Source organism: Balaenoptera physalus (assembly GCF_965194825.1).
Source record: "Balaenoptera physalus genome assembly, chromosome: 5".
NCBI lineage: Eukaryota > Metazoa > Chordata > Mammalia > Artiodactyla > Balaenopteridae > Balaenoptera > Balaenoptera physalus.
Window position 1 is genome coordinate 130,925,726 of NC_138884.1, and position 21,851 is coordinate 130,947,576.

General features: G+C 40.6%; 1 protein-coding gene across 2 annotated transcripts in view; it reads right to left on the minus strand.

Annotated features, from left to right (window-relative positions):
• The window catches only part of ANXA5 (annexin A5), a 31,575-nt gene extending 10,045 nt beyond the window's left edge, over window positions 1–21,530 (minus strand). The window contains exons 1-8 of one of the 2 annotated variants that reach the window (XM_082463008.1): window positions 21,105–21,530; window positions 20,843–20,890; window positions 8,164–8,248; window positions 6,786–6,880; window positions 5,492–5,605; window positions 3,638–3,728; window positions 988–1,067; window positions 192–248 (exon numbers count right to left, since the gene is read on the minus strand). In XM_082463008.1, coding sequence (XP_082319134.1) covers window positions 192–248; window positions 988–1,067; window positions 3,638–3,728; window positions 5,492–5,605; window positions 6,786–6,880; window positions 8,164–8,248; window positions 20,843–20,851 — 531 coding nt within the window. In that variant the 5' untranslated portion in view covers window positions 20,852–20,890; window positions 21,105–21,530. Of the gene's footprint in view, window positions 1–191; window positions 249–987; window positions 1,068–3,637; window positions 3,729–5,491; window positions 5,606–6,785; window positions 6,881–8,163; window positions 8,249–20,842; window positions 20,891–21,092 lie in introns of both variants that reach the window. The other variant, XM_082463007.1, reaches the window with a different exon arrangement.
• Between the last annotated feature and the right edge of the window lie 321 nt (window positions 21,531–21,851).

Genomic DNA, 21,851 nt, shown 5'->3' on the forward strand with positions numbered 1-21,851 from the left:
TCAGCCTAGGGATAAAACATTTTGTTGGCCAGATCAAAATGAGAGACACCTACTTACATGGGTCTTATGATTTGTACGACCCATTAGACTATTCTTAGATGCTATTACAACATATTATGATTTGCCATTAGCATGGATTCTTCTTTTCATTTATGTCATAATAAAGTCATCACATATTAAGTCGTACTCACCTGAGCATCTTGTTCAACCTGTGGTTCATCAATTCCAGCATCAGGGTCTCTATTAGCCTAGAAGAGATAATATGTCACGTTATTGGATTACATGAATATTTTTGTTCTAAAGAAAAAAACGGCTCCACCTAATGGTTATGCACATAAAGCTTTTTCTCTTAGGAATAATATGCATTAATTAAGATCTTATCAATCCTACAATATTTTTACACTATCACACAAACACTGTCCAAAACCAACCTGACCCTCTTGATTTTAAAATCTATGAATAGGGCTTCCCTGGTGGCGCAGTGGTTGAGAATCTGCCTGCCAATGCAGGGGACACGGGTTCGAGCCCTGGTCTGGGAAGATCCCACATGCTGCGGAGCAACTGGGCCCGTGAGCCACAACTACTGAGCCTGCGCGTCTGGAGCCTGTGCTCTGCAACAAGAGAGGCCACTATAGTGAGAGGCCCGCGCACCGCGATGAAGAGTGGCCCCCACTTGCCACAACTAGAGAAAGCCCTCGTACAGAAACGAACACCCAACACAGCCATAAGTAAATAAATAAATAAATTAAAATCTATGAATAAAAGAGGACAGTGATATCCAAAAAAAAAAAAAAAAAAAAAAACTATGAGTTACCTACTACGAGTTCAGGTCAGATATTCTGAAACACAAACACATACTGGCACCACACAGCCAGAATCAAGCAAGTACCAGAAACAATTAAAAGAATTTTAAGTGACTTTACTTAACTAGATTCAGACCAGTCCGGCTTCAGATTTTTTAAGCCACAAATAGCCTCCACCCAGTACCTGAAGGAGGACCACCAACATCCTCTGGTAGTACCCCGAAGTGTCCCCCACCACATCATCTTCCAGGCTCGAGCCATATTCTGCAACAGAATAATTTCACACTTATTTACAGCTTCTTTCAACTAGAAAAGGATATCTTGCCCCATTAATCCAATGGAAGAGACATAAAGGAAGAAATATTTGATTAGCATAATAGTTCATGCTTCTCTGAGCGCTCTGAAGACTGAAGGCAAATGTTTTAAGTGGTGAGTGGCTGGAAGAAAAGAAATTAAAGTCTCCCAAAAGCACTCAGTTCAAACCTAAATCGTGACTCGGCCATTTAGAAATGCTCTCAACCAACGTAGTTATTAATCTGTAGATACATGATGGTACTGGAAAGTCTCTAAACTACAGTCAATCTCAATTTTAAACTTTGTTTCCCTTTCTTTCAAATGTTTTACATGATTCATCTCCAAAGGTCTTCCACTCTCAAATATTCTGAGTTTTTCTTTTCTTTGGGGCATGGCCATTCCTTCCCCTAATAAGATTTTTTTCCTCTGCAACAAATAAAGTTAACTCTGAGAGACAGCAGTGATATTTTAAAATATGCCTTTCTCCCCTCCATTTCCAACTATTCGACATAAAGCCACAGCAAAGGGGAAAACCAGGATCTACAAGAGTCTACAGGCACTTTTCACCGTCTCTCAACCAGCTTCCATTGAAGGAAAGGAGGTATTACTCTAAGGCATTTAAACATTTCATCATTATTTGAAAGGAGACAAACTTTAAAAGCTTGACACTTCTAAAGATACAAAAGAGATACATATTTATTTCAATCAGTTGCTCAAATACAAAACCTTGAAGGAATTTTTTATTCCTTCCTCTACTCCAACACCTATGTATAATCAACCATCAAATCCATTTAAATATTTCTCCTCTCTCTGATTCGCCTCATACCTCCCACCAACCTAGGCTGAGCCATAACTGCCCGGCTTACCTCTCCCAACACAGCTACCTAATCAGCCTCTTAATTCAAACCTTCTTCCTCCCTCAATTGTCCCTTCAATACTCTACTATCCATTCAGGAGCTTACAATGCTTTTGAACCAAGTCCAAACTTCTAATCCAGTCATACAAAACCATCTGTAACAGAGCCTAACCGCACTTATTCAGTTTATCTCCACAATGGGCATGCACATTCCCTCCGCTACAGTCACGTTCTCTCTGTTCCCTCAAAATACTTTTCTCAAACTGGTCTCCATGCCATGGCAGACAGTGGGTGCACCTTGACCAAAAATGCCTTCTTCACCCACTCGAAACCTATCTAGTCTTGAAACCCTGGCTCAGTGTCTGACCTCACTGTGAAGAAGCCTCTCCTGACATCCAAAGCCAAAATGACCTCTCTTCTCTGAATGAATTCTTTCATTACACATGTTTGATGTTTGAATTTTACTATCCTGTAACTCTTGTAGTTTTTTCTAAGTCATGTCATCCCTAAATAGACTGCAGACTCCTTGAGGACAGGAGCTTTGTTATGTGCACCTTCTGCATCATTCATGACAGCCAGCACGCTGCTGGACACACAGCTAGTGCACAATAGCAGCACGGCTGACTGGACGGACCGCACACAGTTACTATACCTCTTGTGGCACCCCATCTGTCATCCGGCAGCACAAAGGCTCATTCATCAATGTCCACATCCCCAGAAGGAGATATTTGAATATTATATCACGTAAAACTCAAGCGTGATCACCTGCAGCTGAGATACACGTATCACCTCTGCCTTAGTGGTTGGGTCCTATCCAACTACAAAAAGAGGAGCAGGAAAGAAAGATTCCAGCACTTCAGAAGGTAATTGTTTAGCTGCCATAAATTTCACACCGTTCTAACTTGCTGGGTTACAGGGTCATTTCTAAGATTAACCAACTAATGCCAAGATAGGGACCCGTTTTCCCAGCTGTGGGCACTAGGCTTGGAGGTCTGCTGACTGAGCTGACGACCTGGACAGTCTGACCCTCCTCAGTCACGCAGAGGGCAGAGTCTTTTACAGAAAATCTGATGAGAAAAGAACTCCCTACCTTTACTTTTTATTACATTTTCTTGGTTCCATTAACAGGATATGCTTCAGATTGAAATATAGATTTTTTTTTTCACGCAAAAAAATTTTAAAAATCCAAAAGAAAAGACACCAAAAAGAAAAGTCAAAATGCAGAGTAGTCAAGCACTCCCCTTAGCTAAAATGACATACATTTACTCAGACATTATTGACTCTGATTTGGACAAGGTTTCTTTTCCTTTTTAGTAACTCTTAACTTCTACTAACATAAAACTGAAATTTTTAAGGAAGAAAAACCACTTACATGTTAAATTTAATGTGAAAGAGACAACCTGTATATCCCAACACTGACTGTAAATCCTATATGAAAATAAGTCCCATCCTCATCAGAAGTTTCTTACAAATACTAAAGTAGTTATAGGTATAGAAAAAGGCAGCCTTTTCCCTACTGAAAGAGAAACTAGCTTGAATGGTTGCTTATTTGTTTACTCATTCCTTCACTCATCCAGAAATCACGTATGGCCTGCCCTCCTATAACTCCAAAGAACTGCATTCACTTTAGAGAAACGACAAAGTGACAGCGGAAGTGAAGGGAGACGTAATTCGAAACAGTTACCTTCTTCATAAACTTGTTTTATGGCTCTCAGTTCTCCAGGTGTCCTTGAAGCAATAATTTCTGTCAGGACTTTTTCATTTGTCCCAGCTCCCTGTTTGGAGATTTATTTTTAATAGAAAAAAACATGTTAATAAGATTAAAAAGAAAGTGATTTTCCCAGAACAGATGTTACCCCAACTGCATAAATATATATATATTGTCCAACATAACATTCACTTCCTATATGAGTTCTATTAGTTATAGAAATACGAAATTTCAAATTAGTTTTCTTTCCAAAGACAATTTTATCCTTTTTTGCCTAATGAAAAAAATGTTTATTGTATGAATGTGTCTACATATATGACATATAACAGATTACATAAATTTGTAATTTTATCAGTTTAATTCTAAATAGTTTTAAAGGGAAACATTTTAATGAAACAGGAAATAATAAAAAGGCTGAAATAGTAAAAATGGAAAACTTTACATAAATTTACATGGAGGAACACTGATACTTAAACAATATGTACCTCGAAACATAAACAACCCTGCCCTCAAATTAAGTTCTCTATGGATCACAGGGAAATTCTGCAACACAGGTAACAATAAATATAGCATGGCTTAGTTATTAGGAATCAGTTATTGGATCAGCATAAAGGAATTGGGACTTGCTTTCTGGATTTTTAAAGAATAATTGTAGTTGGTTTTCCTTTTTCTGATTATAAGTCATATCTACACTACTAAATTAGAAGATACAAGCAATGACATAGCTGAACTTAATTTTAAAAGATAGCATATTTAAGCCTTAATTTCCTTATATTTCTGTTGCTTTACCAAAAAAATCAAAAACACTGAAAGAACTAGGTTTATGCTCGGGCAGAATTTTAGCCACTGCTAATATTTCAGAAGGCTGCAAAAATGCCCATTTCCAGTAACCTAAGATTTTATTTATTCCAAAGAATCATGGTAGGAAAATGAAGAAGCACAGAAAGGTTCCTAACTTGATAAACCCTCTCCTCCCTCCACCTGAGCTACATCATCTCCTTGTTAATTTCAGTTTGTCCATTCAAAACCTAACTACTAGAGACTGAGTTATTCCCTGTCCCCTAAGTCTAAACAAATGATTCAATGTAATCACATTTATACAACATTGCAAACACCAGGCAAGGGAATATACATTTAGTTACTTGCTACAATGAAATTATATCAAGTTTACCAGCTGCTTCATTTTAGTATTTAGAAGTACAGGAAAGAAGGAAAGGGTATTAGAAAATCTTTCTTATCTCAAAATTCTCTCCAAAGCTTCATCTTTTATGCTAAAACGATTACCAATATTATTGTTCCCTGATCAGGCAACTTTCTAAACTAAAAGATAAAACACCTAATCTGTAACATTTTTAAAACATATCTCAAAATTAGAAAACAAGCATAAAAATAAAGTACAAAAGGTTGTAAAATACACTAAAATTTTAAAAAACCACTACTACTGAGTTAACTATAGAAAAAGATTAAATGACACACTTGTCATTTTCTCTCTCCTTTTCTTATTGCCTCCTATGCAGTTTTGTCCTTCCAGAAACCCTCAGTGAAATAATTCAATTTGTTGTAATATAAAAATACCATAACCTGCTGTATAAAAAAAAAAATTAAATTAAATTTAAAAAAAAAGAAATAGCTGTTAGAACAGCTAATTGTCATGTATAATGACTGTAATAAACTGATGTGATGATTTATATGTTCCAAAAAAAAAATAAAATAAAATAAAATAAATAAAATAAAAATAAATAAATAAAAGTAAAAATACCATAAAGTAATTACCAACACAAAATAATATTATACACGTGACAGGAATATTCCTCACACTCATCCTTTCACCTTAAGAGCATGCTTCAGTTCATAGGCATCGTAAAGCCGAGAGGGTTTCATCAGAGCCACAATTAATTTTTCAAATTTTCCAGTCAGTTCTGATTTCAGGTCATCCAGAAGGTCCTAACTCACAGAAAATATAAATTGGTTAACCATGCAGAAATTTTAAGGAGATTCTTCTTAAATATGAACGATAGCCCTTTGCTCTAATGAATTCTTTACATTGCTATCTCCAAGTAGACGACACATGAGCTAAACAACACCCTGTGGCTTTTAATAATGTACTTTTGACATCTGACCTTAAGCTAAAGCAAAGCCACTCATGTGTCAAGGTATTTGTTTTTAAGATGTTTTTCTTAATCTCAGAGTTTTCAAAAAATGAATACTTCTCATAAAAAATATTTATTTTAAAATATTTTAAAATAAGCCTAAAATATTTTTAAAATACTCTTCTGAGAAACATGTCTATCTCAAAAAAAAAATTTCCCCAAAATATCATAATGCATTTTTACAAAAGACAAAATTTGGCCTATCACACCTAAACAAAACAATGTTTTCTTTTCTCTCCATATCTAATAATATTCTAATACATACATAATAGATTATGTTCATTACTATGCCCCTGACTACTTCAGGACAGCTGCTATTATGGGTAACTTGCATAATTATAAAGATAAAAGCAGTATTTCTCATCCATTTCAGTTTCAGCACACAGGCAACTAGAATTTGTGTTTAAAATACTTGCTTTTTTTTCTTTTTCTTTGCATTTGTTTCTCGAAATAATGAACAAAAATTTTCAGAATAACAAAACTACATTTAAGTTTTTCATGTCTGTACTAATTCATTTAGTAACAAATTTAATTTTTACTTTGAATTGTTAATCAAATAAGCACATTTAAATCAATGAATTAAAAACTCATTTATTAAAATACCACTCCAAAAGGAACCAAGACTGTGACTGTGTCAGAGCAAAACATATTGCAATACAGGTTTACACCTGGAAAATGATACAACAATCCTGAGTGGGAAACACAGAAGGAAAGAAGGGCAGTTATCCCCATGGGATCTTTCAGCACCTATACAGTGTCAAGTGAGGAAAAACAATCATATGAGGATAAGCTGAGTGAGCATTTTAACCAACAGCTGATAACTAAGAAACAAACTAGAAAAGAAAAAAGGAGGATTAGGAAAGTCAGAATCATAAGATTAATGATATTTACAAAAGAATATTAGTAGATTTCAAACTAGTCTCAAAAGAGAGAGCTGCTCTCACATTCTACCTTGGGATGAAGTACAGTCTTACCCTGCCAAATAGAGTTTTGAAAGCCGCAGCGATCTCCTGGCGCTGAGCATTACTGCGGGATGTCAGCAGAGTCAGGATGCTCTCCTCATCGGTGCCTGCAATTACGTTCCAACCGTTACATCCGGGCTCCCACATGCCCACTCTCTCAACAACCTTTGTATCCAGCTCCCCAGTCACTTTAATTCCTTGCCTCATAAAATATACTTTATTAAATAATTTATTAAACTATAAAATTTACAATATCAATATGTTATTTTTCCAACAATACGTACTACCCCTACACATTGTGAAGGAGATGCAAACATTCTCCTGACTTTTTAAAAACTGAGTGCACCCAGCTTTTCTTGCAACAAATAGCTACTCAATTAACAGCTCTTCACAAGGCATGATGTGTTGGGTGTTCCAGGGGGTTGAGAAAGGAGAAAAGATATAGACCCTGGTTTCAAGTTACGAACAATTTAGGGTAAAAAATACAAAATTCTTTGTGTGAGGTAAGGCAGAATGTGACAAGGGCCTCAGGAGAGGTCCAGGCGTTAAATGGGGTTCAGAGGAGGTGCTCGTAGCTGAAAGGCAGAGGAAGACAGTTTGGGAAAAAGCTTCATGGAGAAGGTGACACCCACCCCAAACAGTCTTGAAGGATGAAAAGATTTTGACAGGCAGTGATGTAAGGAAGAAAGACAGGCTTTTAGAATCCAGGAAAAGCTCAACAGTAAGGAAATACAGAGCTTTCCTGAACGGCAGATCACCTGGCACGGCTGGATCAGAGCACACGCCAGGCAGTGATGTGAGCTGGGGCCGACGAGGTGGGCTGGAGTACCAGGGAGGGCCTTACAAGGCCAGAAAGCCTGCACCTCCTGCTACAACAGGAGATCTCACAAGATGTTCAGAATGGAGAGTGATGGGGTCAGAGCCAAGTCTGAGGAAGACGGATGCCTTCACACGGACACTGGTATAGAAGGAGCCTGAGGACAGGAAGATTAATTATAGGTGGAAGTCCTCATGATGAGAGGTTTTTAAACTGCAGAAAAGGAAAGCAGCGACAGAGAAGACAGCGGGATGCAAGAAACTTACAGAACTGGGTATCTGATGGGACACTGAGAGCAAAAGCCTGCACAGCTGATCACCCCCAGGAATGTCTGTTTATCTACTCAGTCAGCTACCATACGGGTAAAGCTGAAAAGCTAAAAACACAAAGAGCTTGGTTCTAGAGACTAAATACTAGGGGTGGTCAGTCATTATTTTTGTTCCTTTAATGTTTCTCTCTATATACGTTCAGCTCAAAGTATTCTAAAGTTAATCTTACTGTAAAACAATGACTTCTTGTTCAGAAAAACAAATGTCACATTTTTTTTTAGAACAAAAAGAAGGCTGAATTTACCCAGGCCCTTCATGGCGTTCCGAAGAGTTTCTGCATCGGCCCGCTCATCAAACCCAGGGAAGTCAGTCACAGTGCCTCGGAGCGCCTGACACGGGAAAAACAGCAATATTATTCACAGCATGACTAATACGACAGACAACATAAACAGTAAGCCGCTTGCTCTGTTTCATGTTCAGACTTTACATAAATTTATCATTTGATAAGATATATCAATACAACCCCATGTGAAATGGGAAACAGACCATTACAATGTGGATTAGCAGTGCACCAATTCAGCGCACGAGCTCTCCTGGGCCACCTGCGATACCATTAGCAGGAAGGCTGGCTTCCAAGGCCCTCTTCCTTCAGGCATCGCCCCCATGATCAAGCTCCACCAGCACCTCCTGGTTCACGGAGGGCACTTCCTTGCAGGCTTCCTTCCCGTTAAGCCTCTCGCCACTTGGATCTGGGAGCATGCTGAGCCTGCATTAAAGCTTGAGGCCTTTTGTGGCACATTTATACCACAGAATATTACTCAGCCATAAAAAGGAACATCGCTGAGCTACCTGTAGTGAGGTGGATGGACCTAGAGGCTGTCATACAGAGTGAAGTAAGTCAGAAAGAGGAAAACAAATACGGTATGTTAACACATATATATGGAATCTTAAAAAAAAAAAAAATGGTCATGAAGAGCCTAGGGGCAAGACGGGAATAATGACACAGACCTACTAGAGAATGGACTTGAGGATACGGGGAGGGGGAAGGGTAAGCTGGGACGAAGTGAGAGAGTGGCATGGACATAGATACACCACCAAGTGTAAAATAGCTAGTGGGAAGCAGCCGCATAGCACAGGGAGATCAGCTCCGTGCTTTGTGACCACCTAGAGGGGTGGGATAGGGAGGGTGGGAGGGAGGGAGACGCAAGAGGGAGGAGATATGGGGACATATGTAGATGTATAACTGATTCACTTTGTTATAAAGCAGAAACTAACACACCATTGTAAAGCAATTATGCTCCAACAAAGATGTTAAAAACAAAAACAAAAAAAAAAAACTTGAGGCCTTACCCTAGGCACTGAACACTAAGCAATGCTCTTAATAAATCTAGTCCTGTTTCCTTATACTTACTTAGGGATTTTAAGATAACCTGGCAAAACCTGAAAAGATATTCAGTAGCTCATGTGCCAGAAGAATACAAATTTCTGAATTTAGAACTTTTAAAGATATATTAGAAGATACTGTTTGTAAGAGTTCCTATTTTATGTTATCATATATAATACTTTTAATCATCCAAATATTTTAATACCTCCAAAAAATCTTTGTAATATCATTAGATCTTTAGAATCGGAAGGCTTTATTATTACTGAGCCATAAATTTTTATCTTATGATAAAGGGAGGCTCCCAGGATTTATTTTTACCAATAAATGTTCTTGAAGTACCTCACAACTCCTGTCAAGGTTCCAGCCAAAACTGAGAAATAAACAGCTATAAGGGTTGGGGACTGAGAATACTTGTCTGGTTTACGATCACTTCTGTTTTATTATGAATGCATGGAAGCATGATCACCTACAAGGAAAAAAATTTCTCTTCCACCTTAACATCCAAGTGCTGCATTTGCCTACAATATCTTAACACCAACCACATTAAAAAAAAAAAAAAAGACAACAAAGAGACACATCCATGGGGAAGAACTTCCATGGGACACGCACCAGAGGTCAGCTCAGAGACCTCTCTTCAGTGGCACTGAATCTCGCCTCCTGAAAAAGCAGCACTCAGGCACCCAGGAGACAGACTCTCTCCTTGACCAAACTTCAGGCAGGCTCCTCAGAGCCCTCTTTTTGACTAGGACTGGTCTCTAGCCTGCCAAGCCCAGCTGTAGCAAGAATCCTGCTAAAGTCAGTTTAGAGAGAATCCCGCAAACCTTCATATCTGTTCAAGTTACTCATCCTCCATCTTTGACGTATAAATCCATGGGCTGCCTTTAGCAAGAATCCCTCTACCCTTAATGTCTCCTCTTAGTAACTTCCCATCCACTGACCCCCTTCATCCTGCTCAGTGGTTGTAAGTTCCCAGCTGCCTTTGCTATATCTGGACTTGAACCCAATCTCTTCTCTTCTATTGCAATAGGCATGACCTTTACTGCAATAGTTTTGAAAGTCTTCTTTACCATTTAACAAGTGTGAGAATAATTTTTTCTTTAACAATAGTCTCCTCTTGTTCAAGGAAAGAAGAAAGACTCTTCTTTCCTCTGAACAAAGTCAGCCTTGAGAGAACCTACAGGAAAACCTTAGTGTTGTAATTATGTGGCCAAAAGCATACAATCCAAGAGAAGAGGTGTTTCCCAGTCTCATCTCCCAGCCCCAGTGTTGACTGGTAGCAGCTTTCATCCCCCCAAGCCATCCCCCCCACCCCTCACAGCCAAACAAAAGATTGTGGCCAAGCAGGAAAAGGAGGGGCAGGGAAGCCTCACTTATCTCATGGGGAGGTCATGAAACTAAGCCAGAGCTCTTCATTCTACTAAGTGGGAAAATGCGATATTGTGATTTATAGTAAGAAACATATATATTTGGTCTTTGTCCCCATTTCCTGCACAGACCTCCTAAAACCCTTGGAATTCCCGGATGATAAGAGTGATAAATTTCATAATGATAAGAGCTTGATATTCATAGCAAACCCCCTTCAATCACACCTGACTTTGTTGATGAGGTGACTTTTGGGAAGCATCTAAGGATGGGGGTTTGGGGGCTGGTTGCCCGGGGAACCAACCATGCAATTAGAGGGTTGGAACTTTCAGTCCCGTACCCGCAACCCCACCTCAGGGAAGAGAGAGGGGCTGGAGATGGGGTTCAATCACCAATGGCCAATGATTTAGTCAGTCATGCCTATGTAATGAAGCCTCCATAAAATCCAAAAGGACACGGTTTGGAGACCTTCCAGGCTGGTGAACACATGGAGTTGTAGGGACAGTGGTTCACTCGGAGTGGGCACTGAAGCTCCAGGCCCCTTCCCACACACCTTGCCCTACGCATCTCTTCCATCTGGCCGATCCTGAGTTGTATCCTTTTATAATAAACCAGTCATCTAGTAAGTAAAATGTTTCTCTGAGATCTGTGAGCCAGTGATGGGGTCATTGGAAACTCCAATCTACAACCAGTCAGTCAGAATCACAGGTGACAATCTGGCCTTGCAACTGGCGTCTGAAATGGGGGTGCAGGTATGAAGAGGGGTGGTCTTGCAGAACTGAGCCCTTAAACCTGTGGGAGCTGATGCCATCTCCAGCAGACAATGGCAGAACTGAGCTGAATAGCAAGACACCCATCTGGTACAGGAGAACTGCTTGTTGGTGTGTGGAAACCACACCCCACGTTAGAAGTGGGTTCAGAGCCCTTTGAGAAATCCACCCAAAGCCAGGCTAGTCTCCATTTCCACCCTATCTAACAAGCACAGATGCATAAGGGCCAATAAACTCCCTGCCATTTGTTCTATAGCTTGACCATATGAAAGTGAATGGTTGAATACTGGCAGCTTCAAATGGTTCAACATAATTAAAAGGAGCAAAAGGTTGGGAGAGAAACTGGTAAGATTTGAGGAGATGGCCCTTCAAAATTGGTATGGGTTAGGAAAGTTATTTCTCTCAAGTCAAACTGCAGTTCCTCTCTGTTCAGGAAGACCACTTCAAACTCATGAGGACGACACCATCAATATCATCATAAAAATGAACAAATACCATGGGTTCTCTCACTGTGAGAACTTGGATGACTTAGTTCACCTGTCTGCTTATCTAGTCACTCAACAGCCATCTTCTGAATGCCTTCCACTGCCAGGTGTTGTACTAATCACTAGGAAAAAGTCAAGATCTCTTAAGTCAAGAGAAAATGATAGGCATGTAAATAGTCAAGCGCAGTACAGTATACACACACAGAGGTTTCATCAGGGTAATATGAGCACACAAAGCAGGGACTGAGACAGGAAGAGTGGAGAGAAAAGAAATCAGAAAAACTTCCCCAAGATGTCTTGAAAGTTGCCTGTAATTTTGCCAGGCTGGCTCAGGAAAGTAGAAAAGGGCAGGCAGCTATTTCAGTATGAATTAAAAACATGGAAGAAGTAAACAATGTGGTGCTTTGGACAAAGGGTTAAGTATTTCAACAGACTGGAACAAGCAGTAAAATTGGATAGAAAAACAAACAAGGGAAAGGTCACAGTGGGGAGCGAGGACGGCTGGAAGCCAGGCTGAGAAGAGCAGCCTTCACCCCGTTGGCAAAGGAAGCCCTTGGAGGGCATTTAAGCAAGCATGCAAGGAACAAGTTTGACTCTGCACAGTAATATTACTAGGGCAGCCGTGGGGACAAAAGGACAGAATTGTGCATGTGTGGAGACAGAAAGACTGTTTTAAAGACTACTAAACATTAAGAAGGTTAAAAAAGACCTGATCTAAGTCAGGAGCAGTGGAAATGGAAAGGAAAAGGCAGACAGGAACAGGGCCAAGGCAGAAGGAAACCATTTAGGATGATTCATTTTTTGGATAAGGAACAGGATGGCTGGTTTTGCATTTCTCCACATACTGAAAGAGAAGCAGGCTTGTCAGTTACTAGGGCACATAAGTGGTAACTAGAGCTGTGTGAGGAGGCTTCAGGAAAGGCAATATTAATGGAATGGAAAGAAGAGCTGGAGAAGGAAAGGTCACCTACAATCGGAATGGCAGCTAATATCAGCTCAGGGCGGCAATGAGCTCAGAGCTTCACGTGGACCATCTCAGTGAAACCCCATTTTACAGATAAAGAAACACACTGGCTTAGAAAGGTTTGGCGAATCACCCAGGTGACCAGCAAGCAAGCAAGCAGCAGAGCTGGCACTTGAACACAGGCCATGGGACTGTGGGCTCTTAACTATGATTCTACACAGCCTCCCAAAGGCAAAAAGAAAATCCAAAGAAGGTGATGGAATGGAAGACAAAGGAGAAAAATGTTCCAAGGAAAGGAAGAAAAGGCAGTGCCCAAACCATAGGGCAGTCAAGTAAGAGGGAAGATGGAAAAGGGGCCACTGGATTTGGCAGCTAGGAGGTCTCTGGTGGCGGTAAAAGCCTGACTGGAGGACGCTAGAGAGTGAATTGCGAGGCAGCGCATCTCTGTGAACTCCCATTTTACAAACAGGCTTTTTTTTTAATACTTAAAAAAATACACACACTTTAAAAATACTTTTTCCAGCTTATAGGCTCTGAAGACGTTTCTAGTAGATAGAGAAACAGCGAAGAGGTTAAGAACAGAGGAGACAGGAGGAATTTGCCTTAAAAAGAAGAGACATCCGACCCCTGAGCCTGAAGGAAACGAGGTGAACAATGGAAAGAAGAGATGTATCCTTGAGTCTCAGCTACTGTGAAGAAGACATAACTGCTGGTTGTATTTTTGAGAGCTTTCTGAAGATTGGGAAACACTCTTGCTACATTTCCATTCGATCAGTCATCGTGAAAGCTAGCAAAGCCACGGAGCGGTAGTAAGGGACCAGATGTGAATCACAGGACGTGACTCACACAGAGAGAACCCTTGTTTGGACATCCTGTCCAAGCTCCATCCCCACCCACACAAAACCATCTACTGGGCAAATGGGACTCTGCATGGCTCACAGAGGGCTTCCCCTGCTTCCCATCTTTGCCACCGGCCTCAAGTTCAACATGTGCACCTTCCCCAGATGAATTCCAACCGTACGCAGCTACTGTTCCCCTCACGCACCCTCAGTTCATCCCCATCTACCTCAATGCTCTGCCACCAGTGCCGCACCAAGGGAATTATTATATATGCTCAGACGGTACGTGGCCAAAACATATAATTCGGTCTGTTAACTCTCAGCTTCAAAATTATCCATTCTTTTAGCTCTATAATTTTGTTGGCTTTTTTCACTTGTTTGCTCTAAATGAAAAAGTTATTTACCTTCAAAGACTAGTTATGCCAAAATAAAACGAATAAAATTAAGCCAAAACACAAGTGAAGAGTTGCTTTTCTAGACACAGAATTTAAATGCACAGGAAAATAATACAGAAATAACACTTCAAATTTAAAGATGAGAAAACATTCACCTGGTCTGGGACATTTTAACAGGAGAATTAAACCCTCTTTAAATTTGTCATCCAGTTCAATGAAATCAACACCTAAACAGCTACCCAACATTCCACATAGTACTAACTAAGAGCCAGAAATCATTAAGCAAAACACTACAGCTGAGCAACTGTACAATGGTTTTTACCCACGGTTCTTCTGAGGCTCCGGTTTCGCAAAAAGCCTTTCCCCCCCTCCCCCCAAGAAAGGGTGGGGTGGGGAGGCCAAGGGCAGAGTTCTGCCTTCCCTCTCCAGTCACAGCAGTTCAGGTCTTATCTGACGGACACAGTACAGAACAGGCCCATTAATATTTCCTTTGATAATGGGTCCCACTGATCAGCAAAGAAAAAAAAATTGAAAATCACTGTACTAAGAAAGAAATGAGATGAGCAAGAAAAGAGGAAAAAGCCAGGGCAACATGATTATGATTTGAGATGCAAAGTAAATTAAATATCAGAAAAAACTAGAACCTCCAAGAGGACTGAGGGGCACAAACACATACCATGAGGGGTCAGAAATAAGGTCTCAAGTCCTAATCTTCACTGTTGCTCAATCCCATCAAAAGTGGTGAAAATTATAGTTCAAAGCCTCAACTTCGAACTGGTCTATAACTTTTGCTAAGTTTCACATAACTTCCTTTCCCTTTCATGCTCCTTCTTATTTTTGCTTCTTTCCATTTTGTCTAATCATCCAACTACCTTTGACCTCTCAAAGTCAGGTGTAAGGAAACAAAGCATCACTATAAAATAGTTTACATTATGTGCACAGCGGTAGAAAAGTTTTTAGTAACTTAATAAAGGTTTTGTCAACATAATTTAGATTTTTGTTGTGTTTCTTTAATGCTCCTATGGCTACCTCCCTGCTAGTATAAGAATGCCTTCCCTTGGCAAATACTAATAAAGGGGAAAGTTTAACTGTCCATGAATAATGGTGATACCTTTGAGTCAGTAAAGTGGGCAAATGTATTAACCTCCGAAGAAGGGGCTATTTTACCTAGTTGTTGAATTGGCCATTTTGCACATAGCACGTGAAAAGCTATTTCACTAACCAATTCATTCACATCGATGTTTCAGAAAACAATCAAGTTTACAGATTTCTCATATTAGAGAAGAGTGTGCATGGATTCACAACTTTACTTCCTTTTGCATCTAAACAAGAGACAGAAATCTAACAAACTTGGCTGATCCTAGAAAAAGGGAAGAAATAAGTTAGCTTCAAATCTTTAGTTGTAGGAAGAGATAAATAATACATAATCAAATGGATGACCTATAGAGATGAAAATAGATTTAAAGATCACATACACCCTGCTGTGTACTAGATAGCTCCACCTAAATGTTTTATAAAGAACTCAAATTCAACAAATCTACCAACTCTGCCTTTCTCCCACCTCCAACCTGCATTCCTTTCTCAAAGAAAAACACAATCAACCACTCCATCAAGGAAGCCGCTCACCTTTACCTTAACCTGGCCCTTCACCAACTCCCACTCACTCATGCATCCAATTTGCCCACTCTCTCCTACAGTCCCCTCCTATCTAAAGTCCCAGCTACTGCCTAATTTAAGCCCTTAAGATTCACTGGGATTACAGCAAGAGATGCCCAAGTAGTCTTCCAATGTCCCGCTTCCCTCTCCCCTCCTCAACTCCCACACCACCATCCCGCCTCTGCAGGCCCCAGAAGCACAATATCACATTGGCCCCGGGGCTATCTTTGTTAAATACAAATCTGACCACGGCATACTCCAACTAATGACTCTCTGGTAGCTCTCCATTACCTACAAAATGGCACATATCCGTTAGCTCCAGCTCCCGTCTGCCTTTCCGGCACCCCTTTCCAAGGCAGGGCTCCATCTCCCCAACTGACTGCAGCTTCACGCCAGCAAGACCAGACTGCCTGCAGCTCCTGGCCCTGCCAAACTCCTTTACAGCCCCAAGCATGTAGTTTTGCTCCTGTTGCCTCTACATATCATGCCTTTCCTCCTTTGTCCCATATGACTAACGTCGGCTAAGTTACCTCAATTTCCTCTTCTGTGAAACTGAAATAGTAATATTTATTTCCAAAACTGTATTATGACCACTAAATAATGCATAAAAAGGACTTGGCAATGCACCTGTCGTATCAATAAATCTTAGCTCCATTTCCCTTTTTACTTCCCATGTCTAATAATACCTGACACGCAGTAGGAACTCAAAAGCTTCAAACGTTCATGAATGTATGCATGAATGGCAAAGTAAAGAGAACAGTTAGGAACTGGAGTCCAAAGAAAATGACACCAACTGGAATATGTATTCCTTTCAATTAATCAATTGCTTACAGATGTAAATATTATACAAACCAATAAACTGAAAGATGGGTCCATAAAACACAAAGAAAAGGTCTTAGGAGCACTAATTTGGTAAACAAACAAACAAACAAAATCAACTGATACATTTGTGAAGTTTTAGAATAGCATACAGGTTATATGAATAGAATTTATTTCAGAAGTGGACCTCAGACTAACTTGCCACCTGTGTCCAAGGGGCACTAGCTCAAGATAAGAGAATTAAGGTTTACTGAACACCAATGAATTGCTCAGCAGCTTGCAAAGCAGCCAAGCAGCTTGTGATGTAGTTCTTTCTCAGCATCCAAAATGAAGACCATAGTCAAGGAATCAGGAATGGAGAAAGACTAACCCAAAGCAGCATAGGCCACGGGTAAACAGGTGACCTGATCTAAGAACCCCCAAGGGAATCACTACAGAGAGATGTGGCCGTAAAGTGAATGGCATGAAAAGAGGCACTCAACAACCAGTCAACTCCTCTGGAACGAACCTCACCTCAAATTTCCTTATTTACATTGGTCCTGCTTGCTCAGCACAGGGCCCTTGTGAATTATCATAGTGCGATGATTTCAAGCCAACCAAAAAAATTTCTATTCAAATTTTGTACAGCTTAAATATGTATCAGGCTGATAACTATGATGTTCATGAAGTTTCTAGTCAAAAATTATGTACCCTGCTTTTGCTTCATGACGTTCCTGATGCTCTGAATATATTGACTCTTTGTAAACAACACTATAAATTAAACTGAGTTCAGACCGCCCAAAATGTAATTTTTTTAAAGTTTCATTATCCTAAAGAAAATTAAAGACATAAAAGCCTTAAACTGAATTAAAATGTATTAAATGGATCATTTGTCTATGAAATATAGCCAACTCTTGATTTTTCCAAAGAACACAGAACTACACGATGTACTTTCAAATACTTAAACAAATTAGAATATCTATGAAATAATTTGGCTCTAGCTAAATACTGAGATTAAAAAAAAAAAAAAAAACCTGTGTAAGCAAGTAAAGCCATAGGAGAGAAATAGGTCAGGAGCCTATTTAAGAAATCCAAATCCCAAATACTGTAAGTCAGATTAAAGAAATGACCCTAAAACCTAATGAAAAATTCACATTTACATAATCAGAAGTTGATTGCTGAGAGAAAAAAGATGAAGGGATTCAAAAATATTTACTATATACAGGTAACTCAGGCAATTTTAACAGCTCTTTGGCTATTCCTTAGTAAATATCTTCAACTAGCTTGTACCCAAATTTAACATAGTAGATTTTGTTACTGATCCAATAATCATAATAATTTATTACTCATTTAGCCTTTTATGCTAAAATAACATGGATGCTGCGGTTTCAAACCAGATAAATACAAAACCATTCAAATGAATAGTTTCAAACCTATAAAAAAGTAAATACTGTCCAGGAACTGTTTACATGCAGGTACATTTGTAATTTATATTCTCGTATGTCATGGAGAAGATACTGTTAACCAGTGTGCTCTCTTTGAGAAAAACTGGGAAGCCTCAGGTTAGACTATGTCTCTCCAAATAACAGTTAACTGGTTGAATCCCACATATTTCAATACTAATGGACGAGGATTAGGACCAGAAGGAGAAGGGCAGAGCTCAAGTAGTGGTACCCCACAAATGCCTCCAGCTCTGAATGTATTTACCTAACATGATAAGTCACTTTTTATGTTGTTCCCAATATTTGCCCAGTATTGCCAGGCAGGTTAAGAATCTGCCTGCCAATGCAAGGGACACGGGTTCGATCCCTGGTCCGGGAAGATCCCACATGCCGCAGAGCAACTAAGTCCGTGCGCCACAACTACTGAGCCTGTGCTCTAGAGCCCGTGAGCCACAACTACTGAGCCCACGTGCCACAACTACTGAAGCCCACACACCTAGAGCCCACGCACCGCAATGAAGAGTAGCCCCCGCTCGCCGCGACTAGAGAAAGCGCGGTGCGCAGCAATGAAGACCCAACGCAGCCAAAAAATAAATATAAAAAATTAAAAATAAAAAAGCAGCATTGACATGAAGTACATTCATTATAATATAACTTATAATTTACTTACAAATATATTAATATAAATATTCATAAGAGTGTAAAATATCCCTAATAATATTTGTTTACATAAAAAAAGAAACTCCAATGTATCTGTCAAAGATCAATCAATGCTTTCTTGTCAAATTCGTAATAAGACAGTTGTGCCCGTGATCTACATATGCAATAATTGATTCCTGGATATCTGCAGACTGTTATCTGCGGGGTGGTCCCAATGTTAAGTAAGAAGAGAAAACCACTGGTATGGAAGATGTAGCTCATAAACATGAAGAATCACTGCTGTGGGAGGCTACATTTTCACTTTTCATTAAATAAGAGACATTAATATTTAACAACATATTTTAAATTGCCAGAATGTGCACCTCTAAGACTCAGCCATGATGCCATTACTCTACAGATGGCCAGAGAGTGGAAGCCCATACTGCACGTCAACAAAAGGTACTACCATGGAAACTGTTTGAAACCCAACACTGAAGTACTTCAGCTTTCCTACAATTACACTGGGGTCCAAAGGAAATTTTAGACAGTAAAAGTGCAATTCCATAATGTGGGCATTCTGCACACCATCAAATGTGAGTATAAAGCCAACAAAACTTCACCTTAATATTAAATACTTTAACAAAATGTTTTACTTCCATGGTTTCCAAGGATAACTAATAACAAAGCTAGTGTAAAATTCAATACTGTATCTTTCTTAATATTACTTGTAATTTTTATGATAACTAAAAACTGTGACTTGGATAGAAAACAGTCCTGGTTATACTGTAATAGAGGTCATGTACAAAATTCTATAATACAAGCCACCATTCTCCCAGGTTTTGTATATATAAGGGTTTTTACACTATTTTCATTCTTTGAAATTATCAATGTCCACATTTGGGAAAATGTGTTCATTTATGCTATCTTGGGTAGAGTCTACATAATTAAAGGAACTGACTGAAAAGCTTCAGAAATCACTGGGTAAATTTACAAAAGAGACAAGAGAAACAGCCAAAAGAGCTAGGATACAGAGAATTATTCTTTAATGCTTACGAAATCATCATTTACATCACCACACCGGCATATCAAGATAGGAAAAATAATGCTCAGCAAAGTTAATTCCATATAAAAGTATCCTTTATATGGTGAAGAATCTAAACCAAAGTTTCCACTTGAAGTAATATGAGACTTGGTTTATTGCAATACTTAAGTGCAAAAGAGGAAGTAAGAATGGAAGTACTGTATAAATTTAATAAAATTACCAACTCCTCTTAATCCTCCCATCTTCTCTTGGAAAGGATCATGAAACCTTATTCAATTTTGATTAGTCAATCTGATTTTTTTTAAAAAGTGAACTATACATGAAAGAGGGCATTGTTTGAGCAGTTGAAACACTTGTTTAAAAAAAGTTTCTGGACTCTGACAAGCCAGTTAGATCGATGAGATCTTGTAAAATTAGTTTCGGGGTGGAGCTGTCGTAAGCACCGATATTTTCTTCACAAAAGATTGTACAACACGGTCAATTTTTAAAGAGTGCTATATAGATTAAACGATTTTCTCTTCCCCACATTTTTGATAAATGTTAAGAACAGCAAAGAAAGCCGTTATTAGGTAATCAAATTCTGAAACAGTCCCAAGGCAGATTCAATTCAGAACTCGTTCCGCGAGTTCGTTACTTAGGAAAAGCAGCTCTTCGGTTTAAACTTTTTGCTTGGGGGGAAAAAAAAAAAATCAGTGCCAACGAGGAACAGTTCCTTTTAGTTAAATTGGGTTGAGCGACTGGAAAAAGCTCCACTACAACTCTACTGGAAAAGCCAACGCCCACCCATAGTATTCAAATACAGGAAATTTGGCGAAATAAATAAATAAAGCCAAGAAAAGAAAAAAAGAAATGCGTTCGCGTCACATGACCACAAGGAGCTGTACTTGCTCTGGTTCTAATTTCAGCCACTCTCTGGAATTTTAGGAAGGCTCCCTTTTACACATTCACTCAAGAAGAGGGAGCGCCCCCCAAATCCGGCCACGTCACCGGCGGCTGCGCCAGCTGCGCTGCAGCGCCGGGTGGGAGTAGGTTCGGGTGGGCGCTCCCTAGGAAGGGGAGCAAAGGGGAAACAGAAAGGTTTAAGAAATTCCCGAAGGCAGATTCAGTTTACTCCTAAACTCTTCTGGCTTTCCAACAAATTCTAGAACTCCTGAACAGTTTAGAAAGTTGGTAAATCCGAGTGCTGCGCGGGGGCGCACGGCCTTACCTGTGCCATGGCGACTGCCCAGGTCAGGAGAAGGTGACTGATGCAGGACTGCAAGAGAAGAGAGAGACGGCGGGTTCAGCGAGCCGGACTTCTCCGCCGCGGCGTCCAGACAGCCCCCCGGGCGCCGCCGCAGACCCGCCGCCGCCGCAGACCCGCCCTCTCCGCAGCTCCCGGGACAGCCCTCCGCCGAGCGTCCGCGCCACCCCGGCGCCCCCGCTGCCCTCGGCGGGCTAGGCGAGCGCTCACTCACCCAGACACGAACCTCCGGGAGAGCGGCGGCGCAGAGAGCAGACAGAGACGCGGGCGGAGAACGCTCCAGGCAGCTGCTTTCTGCGGGTTCCAGGCAACGGAAAAGGCATCGGCCCCGCCCCGCCCCCGCCCCGCCCCCGCCAGCCCGGCCCTGCGCGCCTCCGACACGCCCCTGCCCGGGCTTCAGTGCGCCTGCGTGGAGCCCGGCCGGTCTGAGTCCTCGCAGCCTGGGCTGGGTGCGGCTCCCCGAGGGCCCCGGGGACAGCCTGGCCTTCGCGCAGCGGGAGGGCGTGGGGAGCTGTCCAGGACTCCGTGTTTGGGATCGCTGGGGCCTCCCTCCCCTCCGTGGCGGCAGGAACGCGGACCTCACCCGGTGCTCGGCCTTAACGGTGCAGGAGCGTGAAGACCAGACAGTCTCTGCGGGCAAGGACAGCGCGTCTTTGACCACGGTCTAGAATTCCCAAGTTTATTTTTAAGTTTGTTTAAAAAAAATAAAAAGTGTCAATCGTTGCTTCCTAGATGGCCTTCTCTTAAATGTATATATAGCTCGTTGGTGACTTCCTTGGGAAATTTAAAAACCTCCGCCTGGGGTCGGTTCCTATTTTCAGAACCAGCCCAGAACTTTAAAATAACTTAAATTTGAGCCATTCCCTATTATTAGTTAAACGTAAAATACATGAGTATGAGAGAGAGAAAGACGGAGACACAGACACTACAGGAGATTGTACTAGGCTGGTGCAGAGAACGCAAAGACAGAAAG